This window comes from Heptranchias perlo, chromosome 8 (genome assembly GCF_035084215.1).
Source record: "Heptranchias perlo isolate sHepPer1 chromosome 8, sHepPer1.hap1, whole genome shotgun sequence".
Lineage (NCBI taxonomy): Eukaryota > Metazoa > Chordata > Chondrichthyes > Hexanchiformes > Hexanchidae > Heptranchias > Heptranchias perlo.
In genome coordinates, this window is record NC_090332.1 from 8339171 (window position 1) to 8355467 (window position 16297).

A 16297-nucleotide genomic window follows, 5' to 3' on the forward strand; every position below is an offset into this window, starting at 1 on the left:
TGCTGAAGCCCTCACTCATGCCTTTGTTACCTCTGGACTTGACTATTCCAATGCTCTCCTGGCCAGCCTCCCATCTTCTACCCTCCATAAACTTGAGCTCATCCAAAACTATGCTGCCCGTATCCTAACTCGCACCAAGTCCCGATCACCCATCATCCCTGTACTCACTGACCTACATTGGCTCCCGGTTTGGCAACACCTCAATTTTAAAATTCTCATCCTTGTTTTCAAATCCATCCATGGCCTCGCCCCTCCCTATATCTGTAACCTCCTCCAGCCCTACAACCCTCCGAGATCTCTGCACTCCTCCAATTCTGGCCCCGATTTTAATTGCTCCAACACTGGTGGCCGTGCCTTCAGCTGCCTGGCCCTAAGCTCTGAATTCCCTCCCTAAACCTCTCCACCTCTTTACCTCTCTTTCCTCCTTTAAGACGATCCTTAAAACCTACCTCTTTGACCACACTTTTGGCAACATCAATAAGTCCAGTCCAGCTACAAGGAGGCCATAATGGACATCAAGGTGCACAGACCTGGGAGTACTGAAACTTGTGGAGATAATCTGCAGTGGTAAATTGTATTCTGGCTGAGCCTTGTCATGTCTCCCGATGGTGCCTGGAATGGCCTGGTGGTATACAGTTTAGTGGAATGGTTACTTTCACTTCCATTGGTAATGCAGTTTGGTTCCAGGAGATGAAATAATTTATTGATTGTGTCCTGGTGAGATGCTGCCATTGCATATAGCATTCCCTCACTGAAGCCCAGGTAACTGCCCTATCTGCGGTACTCATGCCGCATTGGGTATTTGTGAATTCTTGACCTTTCTGGGCTGCCCTCTCCTGTTGTTGCTATTCCTGTTGCTCCTCTTCCAACGTGTCCACCAATGGCAGACTTGATGGTGCATCCATGCTACTGTATTCACTGAAAAAAATCTTTCTTTGACTATTTCTATAAGATGTCTACTACTCCGCTCACCCTTTGACCTCTGCCAGTTGTCTCAGGTGCTTTTATACCAGCTTCAATTGAGAAAATTAGCACACTGAGAATGAAGTAAATGCTGAGCCAATTTGCCGTACTCCTATTAAATGCTCATTAAAAGGACATAAGCAAAAAAAAACCTTTAGTTCTGGGTCTGTGTGTTAACATGGGCAACAACTATTAAAGCACAGAAGCAATTTCAAGAATGGCAAAAGGGTATGATTTAGGTTGCTAGTTTCACTAGAGATTGAAGCCAGGACCCTCTGGGGGCTAAATTGGGCCGTGTAGCGCCCGTTGTTTCAGCACTACACGGCCTCTCCGACATCCAAGATGGCGTCTTGAATGCGCACGCATGTTTCCAGCGTGATGTGCGCCAGACGCCATCTTGGTATCGGAGTTAGCGCAGGCGCAAATAACGAATGCTGGAATCATGTAAAGTGGGCAGAAAATGGCTTCAATCAGTGTGCAACACTGATTTAAAGTGGTAGACATCATTTTGGGACTTAAAGCTCAACTCAACGCACAGTCTTAAACTCCGACCATCTGAACGTGTCTTAGAGTACCTGGAGGACCCCTTACCGGCACTATTTAAAGGGACCATGAAGGATTTACAGGTTAGTGGTTGGATTACTGCTTCTGGCTGCCGAGGCTTTAGTAACTGTTTTTGGAGGTCTACTATACTTGAATACTAGGACTAGGGGACATAGCCTAACATTTAGAGCCAGGACGTGCAGGAGTGAAATTAGGACATACTTCTGCATGCAAAGGGTGGGAGAAGTCTGCAAAGCTGTTCTGCAAACGGCAGTTGATGCTAGCTCACTTTTGAATTCTAAATTTGAGATTGATAGATTTCTCTGAACCAAGGGTATTAAGGGATATGGGGCTAAGGCGGGTATATGGAGTTAGGTCACATGTCCACCATGGTCTCACTGAATGGCGGAACAGGCTCGAGGGGCTAAATGCCACGGCCACTTGCTGCCTCTTGACATGCTCCACCTTCTCCTGCAAGAAAGCAGGACGTGTGTCTGAGTGATGTGCCTGTCATGGTTGAATAGCTGCTAGTGTGTGTGGCTTGTGAGTTGTGGGTGGGCGGCTTGAAACAGTGGTTATGTGTAAGGGTAAGAGGAAGCATCTGATTGGAAGAGTTGTGTACTGATGGAAAGAGTTTGTTGGTATGTGGGGGATGGGGGGTGTAGTGCGTGGTGCAGTTGGTAGGAGACGCCACTTGACAGTTAACCTCATTTACTTTGACCACTCATGTCAAAGCAGTGAACTTGTTCCTGCTCTGCATCCATGTTCATGATGCTGTGCGCCTGGCATTGACTTCGTTCCCCCGCTGCCTCCCACTGCCTTTTGAGTATATGTCTGGAGGGCCTCTTGCACCCCCCCCCCCCACCCCACCCCCACCCCTGTGGATATAGGATGTCCCTCCTTCTGTCCATCTCTTGCACCAAGGTGTCTAGTGCATCAGCAGAGAACTTTGGTGCATGCACTCTTGCAGGCCTGGTACCAACTCAGATTGGCAGATTGGTGAGGTCTGGTGTGCAGATTGGAGGATGTGGGATTTAGTAGTGCGCAACCTTTATTCAATGTTTTAACATAACTCATCAGTGTGTAAACATAGGGATGGGACCTGCTTCTGTGTTTTACGTGTGCGATGTCTGATCTCCGTTCAGACTCCATGCAGACAGTAGACTGTTATTTTCAGCAAATAACAGGTACCAGCTACCTTTAAGAGATTTCTAACAAACATCCTCCCTTTAAGAGATTGAGCTCCCTCTGGTGGTGGAAAGTGCAAATTGCATTGATTCCACGTGGAAGGCCTGGAAAGGAATGCTGATTGCAGGTAAGTCCTTGGGTGGGTGGAAACTTGCGTTGTGCCTGCACAGGGGCCATTGGGCGCGGGGTAATAGCACATCACACTACTTACGCCCAAAAACGGCCCCTATCGAATTTTTCACCCTCTGTGTGTAAAGTAGATGTGATAAGCACTGTACCATGAAACCAGTGGCAAAGGTGCTAGCACTAACACAAGAAAATTAGCAATCGGTAACATTGTCAGTGTTAAAGAATGGAACTCTGCCTTTAGAATGAAACAATTTTTTCCAGAGATGGAAGTATGAGTAAATTTTTCACATTTTTGTTTGTGAACATGGTTCAGAATTTCAACTTATAAATATTGATTTATATTACAGTAAAGTATGTATCAAACAACCTGTAGTTGGGATCCACTATTTTCACATTGAAAAGGTAAACTCCAGTGTGGTCAGTTGGCCATATCAGGTGCATAGGGCCGGTTCGGTTCAGAATTTCATACGGCTGGTCCATTGTTCCAATCGATCCATGACGTTCAAAACAAGACCTATAATTCTTAACCCAAAATACATCAACACAAATCTTAATTACCTTATTGTTACACCCATAATCTCCTATGAGCATTACATGATGTTAGGAAAATGGAAGTCTTTTCAGTTCATCACAAACAGCCAATACCCTCAGCATACTGCTTGACAATACCAACAACAACTTGCATCTTATATAGCGCCTTTAACTTAGAAAAATGTCCCAAGAAGTGTAATCAGACAAAAACGGAAATATTAGGAGGGGTGACTAAAAGCTTGCTCAAAAAGTCAGGTTTTAAAGAGGGTCTTAGAGGAGGAGAGGGAGGTAAAGAGGCGGCGAGATTTAGGGAGAGAATTCCAGAGCATGGGGCCTAGATAGCTGTATGCACCAATGGTGGAGTGAAATGAGTGGGGGATGCACAAGAGTCCAGATTTGGAGGAACACAGAGTTTTTGGAGGATTGTAGGGTTTGAACGGGTTGCAAAGATAGGGAGGGGTGAGGTCATGGAGGTATTTGAACATAAGGATAAGAATTTTGAATTGGAAGCATTGGTGGACCGGGAACCAATGTAAGTCAGCGAGCATCTGGGAGATGAATGAGCAGGACTTGGTGCGGATTAGGGTACATGCAGCAGAGGCTTGGATGAGCTTAAGTTCATGGAGAGTGGAAGATAGATGGCCGCTGGGAGAGAATTGGAATAGTCGGTTCTGGAGGTGAAATAGGCATGAATGAGGGTTTCAGGAGCAGATGGGCAGAGGCCGAGATGGAGGCAGGCGATATTACGGAGGTGGAAGTAGGTATTCTTTGTGATGGAGAGGATATGGGGTTGGAAGCTCAGCTCGGGGTCAAATAGGATGCCGAGGTTGTGAATAGTCTAATTCCACCTGAGACAGTGGCCGGGGATGGAATTGGTGACAAGGGTATGGAGTTTGTGGTGAGGGCCAAAGACAATGTTTAACTGTAGGAAATTGTGGTTTGTCCAACATGCAGAAAGATCATCTTTAAATTTTCCTTTTTAACTAGTTTATTCTTCTAAGGTGAAATGTAGAATTCTTGACATGACAAACTATCTGGAGTAAAGTTCAGGTTTTTGTACAGGAGTCCAATTGATGGATAAAAAAAATGCCTTGTAAGTTATCTTTTGTTGTTGCAGGAAACTTGCAGTGAAATGTCCTGAGGAAAATAGTGGTGACTTAAGAAATGACTTTGGACATTGCAATTCAACCATATGCCCAGCATTGTTAAGAAGAGTGGGACCAGACATTCCGATACCTATTTAGTAAACTAATCAGGCGGGGAAACCATGATTTGCATATTAAATCAGTAAAAACTGATGCCAAAATCTGAGACTTCAAAATATTTTTAAAAGTAGAGCTCCAATCTCTGCTGAAATATCCAATATTATACCCTCAAATAAGATAGGAACATAGTAACAGGAGTAGGCCATTCAGCCCCTCAAGCCTGTTCCGCCATTCAATTAGATCATGGCTGATCTGTATGTTAACTCCGCCTTGGTTCTGTAACCCTTAATACCATTGCCTAATAAAAATCTATCAACCTCAGTTCTGAAATTTTCAATTGACCTACATAAGATGAACAGTGCATAAGACGACCTCCAAAAGTTTTTATGCTACGATTTCAGAACAAATTGCAGTGCGGTCATGTTCTCACTTCAATTGGTTGGCTGCCTAACAAAACATGTTCCATGTTGTGATGCTGTTCCTGCAAGGGTTGAGGCTTTTCTGTAACAAGGCAGTGATCTTGTTGGTTTGAATTCTTTCCTAACAGTAAATTCTCATATTAATACCTACTCATCACCCAGAAGTAACAGCACCAACCCACATCCTGAGCTGAAAACCTGCCCTCTAACATCCCACCCCACAAAAGAAGAAAAAGGCTTGTTCCATCCCACCACCACCATTCCACGGAAATGGAATTGGGCTGTACCCAGTACAGTGCCCCTCACCCACTAAGCGTAAAATTAGCCCTGGCCCAGAGCTATCCAACCCTTTCAGTCTCTCTTCCACCTTCTGTCCCCCTCCTCGTCTCTCCTCTCTTCTCTCCCCATCTATATTCCCTCTCTCCTCCATTTCCCTCCTCCTCCTCTCCACCAACCCCAATGTGAAGAAATGGCCCAGTGCCACACACCCCTTCATTGTTTTCTGCTGCTCTCTCTCCTCCTGCCCTGTCCCCTCCTCTTCCCCTACCCCTCTTCTCATTCCCTTCCCCATCCCTTGCGCCCTATCAGCTTCTCCTTTCCATCTTCCTCTCCCTTCCCCCCTCTCCCAACCCTTCTCCTCCTCCTTCCCTCTCTGTGATCTCCTTCCTCCGCTCCCCTGAACCTCCTTCCCCACCTGGGGCCGGTAATCCGACCGCTTTCTAACATGCTCGACCTGAATACCGGATTTCGTCTTGACTTTCCATGTGCAGCGCCACGAGAGAGCAACCAGTATAGTAATCTGATGCATTGTTCTTGAAATATCAGGCTCGAAATTTAAAGACTGAACTGCTTAATGCCCACGTGTTACATGATGAGTAGCAATATTTAAAAGACAAAATCACCTTTGTAATCGCCCTCCCTCCAAATTTTAGCATAAGGCATAAAATACAATCACATTGGACAGGTAATTTACCTTAGGACCCCAGACATCTTTGTGCAGCACATGTTTTTCTTTGTGTTGTTCAAGCATAGATTTCCAGGTTTGTGCTTCGTGCTGACAACCAGCCTAAAAAAAGCAAATTCAAAGTGGATTTAAATCTACGAAGATCACTACGTTATGGGTAACACCTGCTCTAGTCTCATAATCAAATGAGGCTGCCATAATGCACTAAATGGCTGAGAAAATGTCCCAATTGAAGTTTGAGTATATTATCAATGGTTGCATTTATACAGTATAAGTTCCAGCCAGGCAGTATCTTGTTTATACTGCCTGGTGCCAATCTGAATTCTTCACTCCGTTTCTGGTTGTTAAGTTTTAAATGTACGAATGGCTCTCCCATGGCACTGCTCATTGTAAGTCAGAGGATACACCATTGAGAAAATTGGGTTAACTCGATTGGCGACCTCTTTCCAGGCAGTGCTTTTACTGGAAGATAAACCTGTGCTTTTACTAGAAGGTAGCCTGCAGTCCCAAATAGGGCCATCCTCATTTAATGCAGCAAGATCCCCAATTCTTCCGCATCAAAGGGAACAGAGTTTCCCATTATGCCGTTATGAACAATTAGCCACAACTGTCCCTTGAATGGAAGCTGTTGCCCCTTAGGCGCTGGTGCTGTGCCATATTTTATGCCAAGTGTGCCACACCAAGCCCTATGGGCAAGATTTTCCATTTATATATTGTATATTGCAGACTTTCACCTGTAGCATGGTTGTATTATAATAGAAGTCAGTCCTCTCATGTTCTTCCCAAATAATGTAATTGGCGAATACATTGTAAAGGAGTTTTTCACCCAAATACCTATAATCAAACAACAAAAATCCTTGAAATTCCACAAGTTTGTTTGTTGACCTCATTTCGTAAACATTATTCATTGGTATCACACTTCATCAAAACAACTAAGTTTTGGGAGGAGGACGGAGGGGGGAGATCGGAAGCTGGGGGGAAAACGAAAGTTGGGGAGGAAGATCAGACGCCATGGGGATTTGAGAACGGATGCGATCGGGGTGGGGGAGCGGCGACGGCCCGCGTTCTTTAAATGTGGCATTGGGAGGAGCACTCCCGGATCTACATTCAGGTAAGTATATTTCAAAAACATACCTTGTTGGTAGCAGATGGCCCCAAGATCTGGTTTTCCTGAGTGCAGCCAGTGCCAGCTGCCTCAGGGCAAACCAATCTTGCAGTGGGGTCCTCAAACAGGCATAAGGACCCATATTTGTACATGCAAAGAGCCTAACGCCCGTTTCATGTGTGGACAGTGCACATCGATTATTTTTCCTTTCCCAATATGGCGGACGGCGCACTTCTGGCCGGAAATATGCGTGCACTTCCTGCCTGCCATATTGGTAGCTTAGTAGGTCAGTTAGCAACTGAAAAACGGGTGCTTTTGCGGCTGCATTTATAGGCCTAGGAATTTTATTCTCGAAAAATAGCTACAAAGAATTAGATACCTTTTTAGTCTGTTCCTGTTGACGGTTTTGTATATTTGTTTTTTTAACAGTGAGTGCTTAGTGGTGACATAACTGTGGGAGAATCACTGCACTCAACAGTGTGTGGGAAGCTTAATTACCATCAGTAGAAATGCAGACAGTATATCAGCAATGCTTCAACTTCAATTGTTCATGTTAATTAATCAACCTTACATGGTGTGGGTCAGTGATACACATGAGCCCAATAAGGTTGTCAGGAGGTGCAATTTAAATAAAAGTAATTAAATGCAATCTATAGGCCAAAGACAAAAAAAATCTATAGAGACCATTAATGGATCGCAAAAGAACATAAGGACATAAGAAATAGGAGCAGGAGTAGGCCATACAGCCTCTCGAGCCTGCCCCGCCATTCAATAAGATCATGGCTGATCTTTGACCCCAACTCCACTTTCCTGCCCGATCCCCATATCCCTTGATTCCCCTAGAGTCCAAAAACCTATCTATCTCAGCCTTAAATATATTCAACGTCTCAGCATCCACAGCCCTCTGGGGTAGAGAATTCCAAAGATTCACAATCCTCTGAATGAAGAAATTCCTCCTAATCTCAGTCCTAAATGGCTGACCCCTCATCTTGCGACTATTCCCCCTAGCTCTAGACTCTCCAGCCAGAGGAAACAACCTCTCAGCGTTTACCCTGTCAAGCCCCCTCAGAATCTTATAAGTTTCAATGAGATCACTTCTCATTCTTCTAAACTCCAGAGAGTATAGGCCCATTCTACTTAATCTCTCCTCATAGGACAACCCTCTCAACCCAGGAATCAATTTAGTGAACCTTTGTTGCACCGCCTCCAAGACAAGTATATCCTCCCATAGATAAGGAGACTAAAACTGTACACAGTACTGCAGGTGAGGTCTCACCAAAGCCCTGTACAATTGTAGTAAGACTTCTTTACTCCTGTACTCCAACCCCCTTGCAATAAAGACCAACATGCCATCTGCCTTCCTAATTGCTTGTTGTACCTGCATGCTAATTTTTGTGTTTCTTGTACAAGGACACTCAAATCTCTCTGAACACCAATATTTAATAGTTTCTCATCATTTAAAAAATAATCTGTTTTTCTATTCTTCCTACCAAAGTGAATAACCTCACATTTCCCCACTTTATACTCCATCTGCCATCTTCTTGCCCTCTCACTTAACCTCTCTGTATCCCTTTGCAGGCTCTTTGTGTCCTCCTCACAGCTTACTTTCCCACCTAGCTTTGTATCGTCAGCAAACTTGGATACATTACACTCGGCCTCTTCATCTAATTCATTAATATAGATTGAATAGCTGAGGCCCAAGCACCGATCCTTGCGGCACCCCATTAGTTACAGCTTGCCAACCTGAAAATGACTTATTTATCTCTTCTTTCCATTAACCAATCCTCAATTCATGCTAATATATTACCCCCAACCCCATAAGCTCTTATCTTGTGTAACAACCTTTTAGTGGCACCTCATCGAATGCCTTTTGAAAATCCAAATATACCACTATCACTGGTTCCCCTTTATCTACCCTGCTAGTTACATCCTCAAAAAACTCTAATAAATTTGTCAAACACGATTTCCCTTTCACAAAACCATGTTGACTCTGCCTAATCATGTTATGATTTTCTAAGTGCCCACTTACCACTTCCTTAATAATGGATTCCAGCATTTTCCCGACGAAAAGCTGTTGCATGCAATTTCTGTTAGTGATGATTTAAATGCCATCAAGTTTTTTTCTGAGCAACTACACAAATCAACTGTTGTGGATTCCTTATTTCATTATTGCTTTTGTCTCTTTGAGGTAAATGTAGTTCCTGACCAAAAGAGTCCTTAAAAATACCTTATTGTGCAGCTAATCTCACCAAAACTTTCTACTACTACAATCACTCCAACTTCTAGCTACAGCTTCAAGCTAAAACATTTCAGGAGATGGGCTTACCTCCATTTAAAGCATTTCTGCTTAACATTAAAGTCATTCACACAGAAACATGTCATCATTTTTTAATGGTTTTGTGCATGCATATGGTCTAGCAGGTTATCCAGGGCCCACTCACTCTTTCATACTCTGTCCTTCTTTATATTAGTCACCGTTTCCATTTATCATCCAACTCTACTTGTTGATAATTCCACTTCCTTCATCAACTCCCTTCAAATGTTTATGTTATCCTTGTATAATCTGATTACAAGTCTAAATTTAAAGCCTACGTTTAGTTTATAATAAGCATGCATGTTAGGACAATTAACCAATTAGAGGTAGTCACAGTCTATCTAATCACTTCCCGTGGCTTTGACAAAAATTACCAGAACGTACTTTGGAAAAAAATATCAGAAACATTTTACTTTAAAATGAAAAGAATTTACCTGAAAAAATTTCATCTGAATCTTTGGATTATCTTGAAGGTTTTACCTTCTTGTGCAGTTTGCTGTGGTTGCTCAAAGTTGCGGTCTGAATATTGGCGTAAGCCTAGTTTATGTTTAAACTGTAGCATCCAATGTGCACAGAGTACCCTCTAAACAGAAGACAGTGCCAAGTCTTTCTACTCATTTCCAGTTGCACAGCTGCTGTTGGGCAGGCTGTCAGAACATTGTATAGCACCTTATTAATGGGTAAAAACAAACTGTTATAATTTAAAGAAGCTGTAATCCTTTACTTGGCACTGGGTTAGTGGGAGAATTCCTAATGCTGTGGTTCAGCTACCAATAGTCTGCCAAATGCAAACACTTCTTCTGCCCCAGCCAGGCCATGATTTTGCATGCAGATGGCAGAGCAAACTGCATTTTTGCATTCTTGGCCATTTGCATTCTTATCCCATTTACTAGCCAAAGCACAGCACAGTGAAAGATGTAATTGAGCCTCTCACTTCTATTCTGGTCAATTCACTAGTTCACTGTAAAATAATATTTTTTAAAAACTCCCACATACTAAACCAGGAGATCCGAATCAATGCACCGCTTGCTGGCTGAGCATCAGGGGTGGAGCCCCAGGTTTCAGTACAAAAGCAGGAGTGGAGTCAAGAGAAGCAGAGCTGAGCACCAGGGGAGGGGCCCCAGGTATCAGTACAAAAGCGGGAATGGAGTCGAAAGAAGTGGCGCTGAGCACCAGGGGAGGAGCCCTTTCCCCATTCATTAAGAGCAGAGAGAGTCACATCACAGTGAACAGAGAGGAGGAGCTCTGGGAGACCCGGAATAAAAGGGTAGGTTAATTGGGGTAAGTAAACAGTAAGTAAATTAATAATAATCAATTATCTTAAGGGAATTTAGAAAAAAAATTATATTCTAAATATAATGGACGGGCAGCTGAGACCCATTGCCTGCAATTTCTGCGCTGTGTGGGAACCTCAGAACGCTTCATGTGTCCTGGAGGGCCACGCGTGCAGGAAATGCCTCCAATTGCTCGAGCTCAAGCTGAGGGTTTCTGAGTTTGAGGGGCAGCTGCAGTCACTGCAGAGCATAAGGGAGGCTAAAGATTTCCTGGATTGTACGTTCCAGGAGGTGGTCACCCCGCAGCCACAGAAAGTTCAGGATAACAAGTGGGTAGCTATCCAAAAGGGTAGGAAGAGGCAGGCAGTGCAGGAATCTTCTGCATGTGTGGCACTCTCAAACCTTGAATACCAGTGAGGGTAACGACACCTCGAAGGAGTGCAGTCTTGAGCACCATGGTGCAAAGAACTGCACAGGGGAAGCACAGTGAAGTATAGAAATAGCCATAGGGGATTCGATAGTCAGGGGGACAGACAGGCGTTTCTGTGACCGCTGACGTAAGTCTAGCATGGTATGTTGCCTCCCTGGTGCCAGGGTAAAGGACATCACAGTGGTGCAGGACATTCTGCGGGGGGAAGGGGAACAGCCTGAAGTCGTGGTCCATGTGGGTACCAACGACATAGGAAAGAAAAGGGATGAGATCCTGCGGTCAGAGTTTCAGGAACTAGGGAGGAAGTTAAAAAGCAGGACCTCAAAGGTATTACTCTCTGGATTACTTCCAGTGCCATGTGTTAGTGAGTACAGAAATAGGAAGATAAGGCAGGTTAGTGTGTGGCTAGAGACATAGTACAAGAGCGAGGGCTTCAGATTCTTGGGGCACTAAGACCAGTTCTGGGGCAGGCGGGACCTGTTTAAGACAGACGGGTTGCACCTCAACAGTGCTGGGACCAATGATCTCGAAGGAAAGTTCACTAGTGCTGTGGGGAAGGGTTTAAACTAATTTGGCAAGGGAGTGGGCACCAGGATGTAGCATTAGAAAGGAGGAACAAGGTGCACAAAGGATTGGGAGAGACAGATAGCACTAAAATAAGAAATAGCACAGTATTAGGTGATATCAGACTAAGAATACAAGAAGGTCTAAGATAGGTTTACAGTACATGTGTGTAAACATACGAAGTGTGGTAAATAAGGTGAGTTACAGGCGCAAATAGCCACATGGGAATATGATGTAGTGGCGATAATGGAGACATGGCTCAAAAAAGGGTAGGATTGTGTACTAAATATCCCTGGCTACAAGGTGTTAAGGAAAGATAGGGAAGACAAAAAGGACAGGGGTGGGGGGTGGCAGTATTGATTAAGGAGAATATTGCAGTGCTGGAGAGAGAGATGTCCTTGAGGGGTCAAGGACAGAATCTATTTGGTTAGAGTTAAGAAACAATAGAGGTGTCAGTACAATGCTAGGTATATTCTATAGGCCGCCAACTAGTGGGAAGGATATAGAGGAACAAATTTGCAGGGAACTTACAGAGAGGTGCAAAAACTATAGAGTAGTGATAATGGGAGGGGGGGGGCTTCAACTATCCTAATATAGACAGGGATAGTAATAGTGTAAAGGGCAAAGAGGTGGAGGAATTTCTGAAGTGTGAACTTTCTTGAGCAGTATGTTTCCGGCCCAATGAGGAAGGAGGCATTGCTGGATCTAGTTCTGGGGAATGAAGTGGGTCAAGTGGAGCAAGTGTCGGTGGGGAAACATTTAGGGAACAGTGATCATAGTATCATAAGGTTTAGATTAGTTGTGGAAAAGGACAAGGGACAATCTAGAGTAAAAATACTTAATTGGAGGAGGGCCAATTTCAGTAGGTTGAGGACAGATCTGGCCTGGGTAAATTGGAATCAAAGATTGGCAGGCAAAACTGTAATCGAACGATGGGCGGCCTATAAAGAAGAGATGGTTCTGGTACAGTCTAGGTACATTCCCACGAGGGGGAAAGGTAGGGCAACCAAAACCAGAGCTCCCTGGATGATGAAAGAGATAGAGAGTAAGATGAAGCAGAAAAAGGGGGCGTATGACAGATGTCAGGTTAATATTACAAGTGAGAACCAGGCTGAATATAGAAAGTACAGAGGAGAAGTGAAAAAGGAAATAAGAGGAACAAACAAAGAGAATGAGAATAGACTGGTGGCTAACATAAAAGGGAATCCAAAAGTCTTCTATAGGCATATAAATAGTAAATAGTAAGAGGAGGGGTAGGGCCGATTGAGGACCATAAAGGAGATCTGTGCATGGAGGCAGAGGACATGGCTGAGCTATTAAATGAGTATCTTGCATCTGTCTTTACCAAGGAAGAAGATGCTGCCAAAGTCACAGTAAAAGAGGAGGTAGTTGAGATACTGGATGGGCTAAAAATTGATAAAGAGGAGGTACTAGAAAGGCAGGCTGTACTTAAAGTAGATAAGTCACCAGGTCCAAATGGGATGCATCCTAGGTTGCTGAGGGAAGTAAGGGTGGAAATTGCAGAGGTGCTGGCCATAATCTTCCAATCCTCCTTGGATTTGGGGGTGGTGCCAGAGGACTGGAGAATTGCAAATGTTACACTCTTGTTCAAAAAAGGGTCTAAGGATAAACCCAACAATTACAGGCCAGTCAGTTTAACCTCAGTGGTGGGGAAGCCTTTAGAAACAATAATCTGGGACAAAATTAATAGTCACTTAGACAAATGTGGATTAATAAAGGAATCCACAAAGATCATGAAGCAGATCAAGATGTAGTGCTGCAGCCGCTGAACTGTGAGAGCATTGGAGGTTGTATGCACGGACAGTGTCCGATCTGAAGAAAGTTGATTAGTGTAGAGTGGAATTATCAACAAAAGAGTGGGTAGAGTGGGATGATAAGTGGAGAAGGCTACTTAAAAAAAGATGGACAATAGGGTGAGACAGTGCCTGAGCCCTGAGGAACCCAGATTGCTGGGCTACATGCATGCACAATACCCTCACTACCAGTGGTATTCATTATTCTGTATGAAATTACAGGTCCTTTGCCTAGATTGGGATGCAAAACCTGATTTATTTCACCAGATGATAAGCTTCATAGCATGTGTTTTTTCTATGGCCTTACTGCTCAAACCTCACAGACAATTTGTTTTAAATTAGTAGCAAATACTTACAGTTCTAAATCTGGCTTGAAAGGCGTTTTGTAATAAACCCTAATGGGGCAACCAAATTTGTTCTTGTCATAAGGCACGTCCTAGAAGTAAATTAATTTTTAAAATATAATTTTAAAATTATATTTAAATAAAATAAAAGTTTTTTTTTAAACTTTTGAAATTATATTTAACTTTGTGTGAAAATAAGGATCTCAGAGTTTGGAGAACTCACCAAATTTTCGGCTATGGGATTTCTCAAAGATGACCTGAACACAGAAAGATCTCTATGATATACAGAAATGTACTTCCATTCTGAAAACTAAACTGACTGAGATTTTTCAAATGCATGTGCACGGAGGCCTCACTTTTGCAGAGGTGCAGGGACCTGCCCATGATGGCTCAGTGGGTGAATGCACTGCATCCTTGGAGACAAAGCTATACATACGAGGAAGGCTCAGGTTTAATCTGTGTCTGTGCTGAGTACTCTAATCTTCAGCTGGGGTGACGGAAAGAAGCTCAGGGTTTCTTCCTCTTGGTGAAACAGTCACATTTATACAACTAATGGCAAGGGAGTCAAGACCAAGGACATTTTTCAGGTCTAGCACTAGTAGAGGGTGGGGAGGAAATTGAACTAAGGCAGGGGAGGGGAGATGAAGCAAATGGAAGGGGTAGGGAGAAAAGCAGGACAAATCCAATCCGGCCAATTATAGCCCCATCAGTCTACTCTCAATCATCAGTAAGGAATCTTACAACACCAGGTTATAGTCCAACAATTTTATTTTAAAATCACAAGCTTTCGGAGATTATCTCCTTCGTCAGGTGAGTAGTGAATGAGAGGTTCTCAAATCGCATATCTTATATTAGGCTGGGACACCATCACACCAATCAAAGGTGTCGTTGGTGTTCAGACAGGTTAGCCACGGAAAACAGTAGGTCCCAGTATGCTGAATACACAATGTGTCAAATTAAACAGACAGAGAGAAAGAGACCCGAAAGGCAGAGAGAGAGAGAGAGAGAGAGAGAATTTCCAGTTGTATTAAAAACAGATAACTTTTTTTTCCCTGCTGGTGGGGTTACGTGTAGCCGTCCTCATGGGTGCCTTCAAGACACACGACAACGCAAAATCATCGAGCAGAAATTGATAGCCAAGTTCCGCACCCATGAGGACGGCCTCAACCGGGATCTTGGGTTCATGTCACGCTACACGTAACCCCACCAGCAGGGAAAAAAAAGTTATCTGTTTTTAATACAACTGGAAATTCTCTCTCTCTCTCTCTCTCTGCCTTTCGGGTCTCTTTCTCTCTGTCTGTGTAATTTGACACATTGTGTATTCAGCATACTGGGACCTACTGTTTTCCGTGGCTAACCTGTCTGAACACCAACGACACCTTTGATTGGTGTGATGGTGTCCCAGCCGAATATAAGATATGCGATTTGAGAACTTCTCATTCACTACTCACCTGACGAAGGAGATAATCTCCGAAAGCTTGTGATTTTAAAATAAAATTGTTGGACTATAACCTGGTGTTGTAAGATTCCTTACATTTGTCCACCCCAGTCCATCACCGGCATCTCCACATCATCTCAATCATCAGCGAAGTGATGGAAGGTGTCGTCGACAGTGCTATCAAGCGGCACTTACTCACCAATAACCTGCTCACCGATGCTCAGTTTGGGTTCCGCCAGGACCACTCGGTTCCAGACCTCATCACAGCCTTGGTCCAAACATGAACAAAAGAGCTGAATTCCAGAGGTGAGGTGAGAGTGACTGCCCTTGACATCAAGGCAGCATTTGACCGAGTGTGGCACCAAGGAGCCCTAGTAAAATTGAAGTCAATGGGAATCAGGGGGAAAACGCTCCAGTGGCTGGAGTCATACCAGCACAAAGGAAGATGGTAGTGGTTGTTGGAGGCCAATAATCTCAGCCCCAGGACATTGCTGCAGGAGTTCCTCAGGGCAGTGTCTTAGGCCCAACCATCTTCAGCTGCTTCATCAATGACCTTCCCTCCATCATAAGGTCAGAAATGGGGATGTTTGCTGATGATTGCACAGTGTTCAGAACGATTCACAACCCCTCAGATAATGAAGCAGTCCTAGCCCACATGCAGCAAGACCTGGACAACATCCAGACTTGAGCTGATAAGTGGCAAGTAACATTCGCGCCAGACAAGTGCCAGGCAATGACCATCTCCAACAAGAGAGAATCTAACCACTTCCCCTTGACATTCAACGGCAATACCATCGCCGAATCCCCCAACATCAACAGCCTGGGGGTCACCATTGACCAGAAACTTAACTGGACCAGCCACATAAATACTGTGGCTACAAGAGCAGGTCAGAGGCTGGGTATTCTGCGGCAAGTGACTCACCTCCTGACTCCCCAAAGCCTTTCCACCATCTACAAGGCACAAGTCAGGAGTGTGATGGAATACTCTCCACTTGCCTGGATGAGTGCAACTCCAACAATACTCAAGAAGCTCAACACCATCCAGGACAAAGCAGCCCGCTTGATTGGTACC

At 44.1% G+C, this 16297-nt stretch overlaps 1 protein-coding gene across 1 annotated transcript in view; it reads right to left on the minus strand.

Moving 5' to 3' along the window:
* The window catches only part of LOC137324297 (cation channel sperm-associated auxiliary subunit epsilon-like), a 37309-nt gene that overhangs the window by 5243 nt on the left and 15769 nt on the right, over positions 1 to 16297 (minus strand). The window contains exons 4-7 of the mRNA XM_067988438.1: positions 13800 to 13879; positions 6677 to 6776; positions 5952 to 6044; positions 3191 to 3345 (exon numbers count right to left, since the gene is read on the minus strand). Of these exons, the coding sequence (XP_067844539.1) occupies positions 3191 to 3345; positions 5952 to 6044; positions 6677 to 6776; positions 13800 to 13879 (428 nt within the window). The remainder of the gene's footprint in view (positions 1 to 3190; positions 3346 to 5951; positions 6045 to 6676; positions 6777 to 13799; positions 13880 to 16297) is intronic.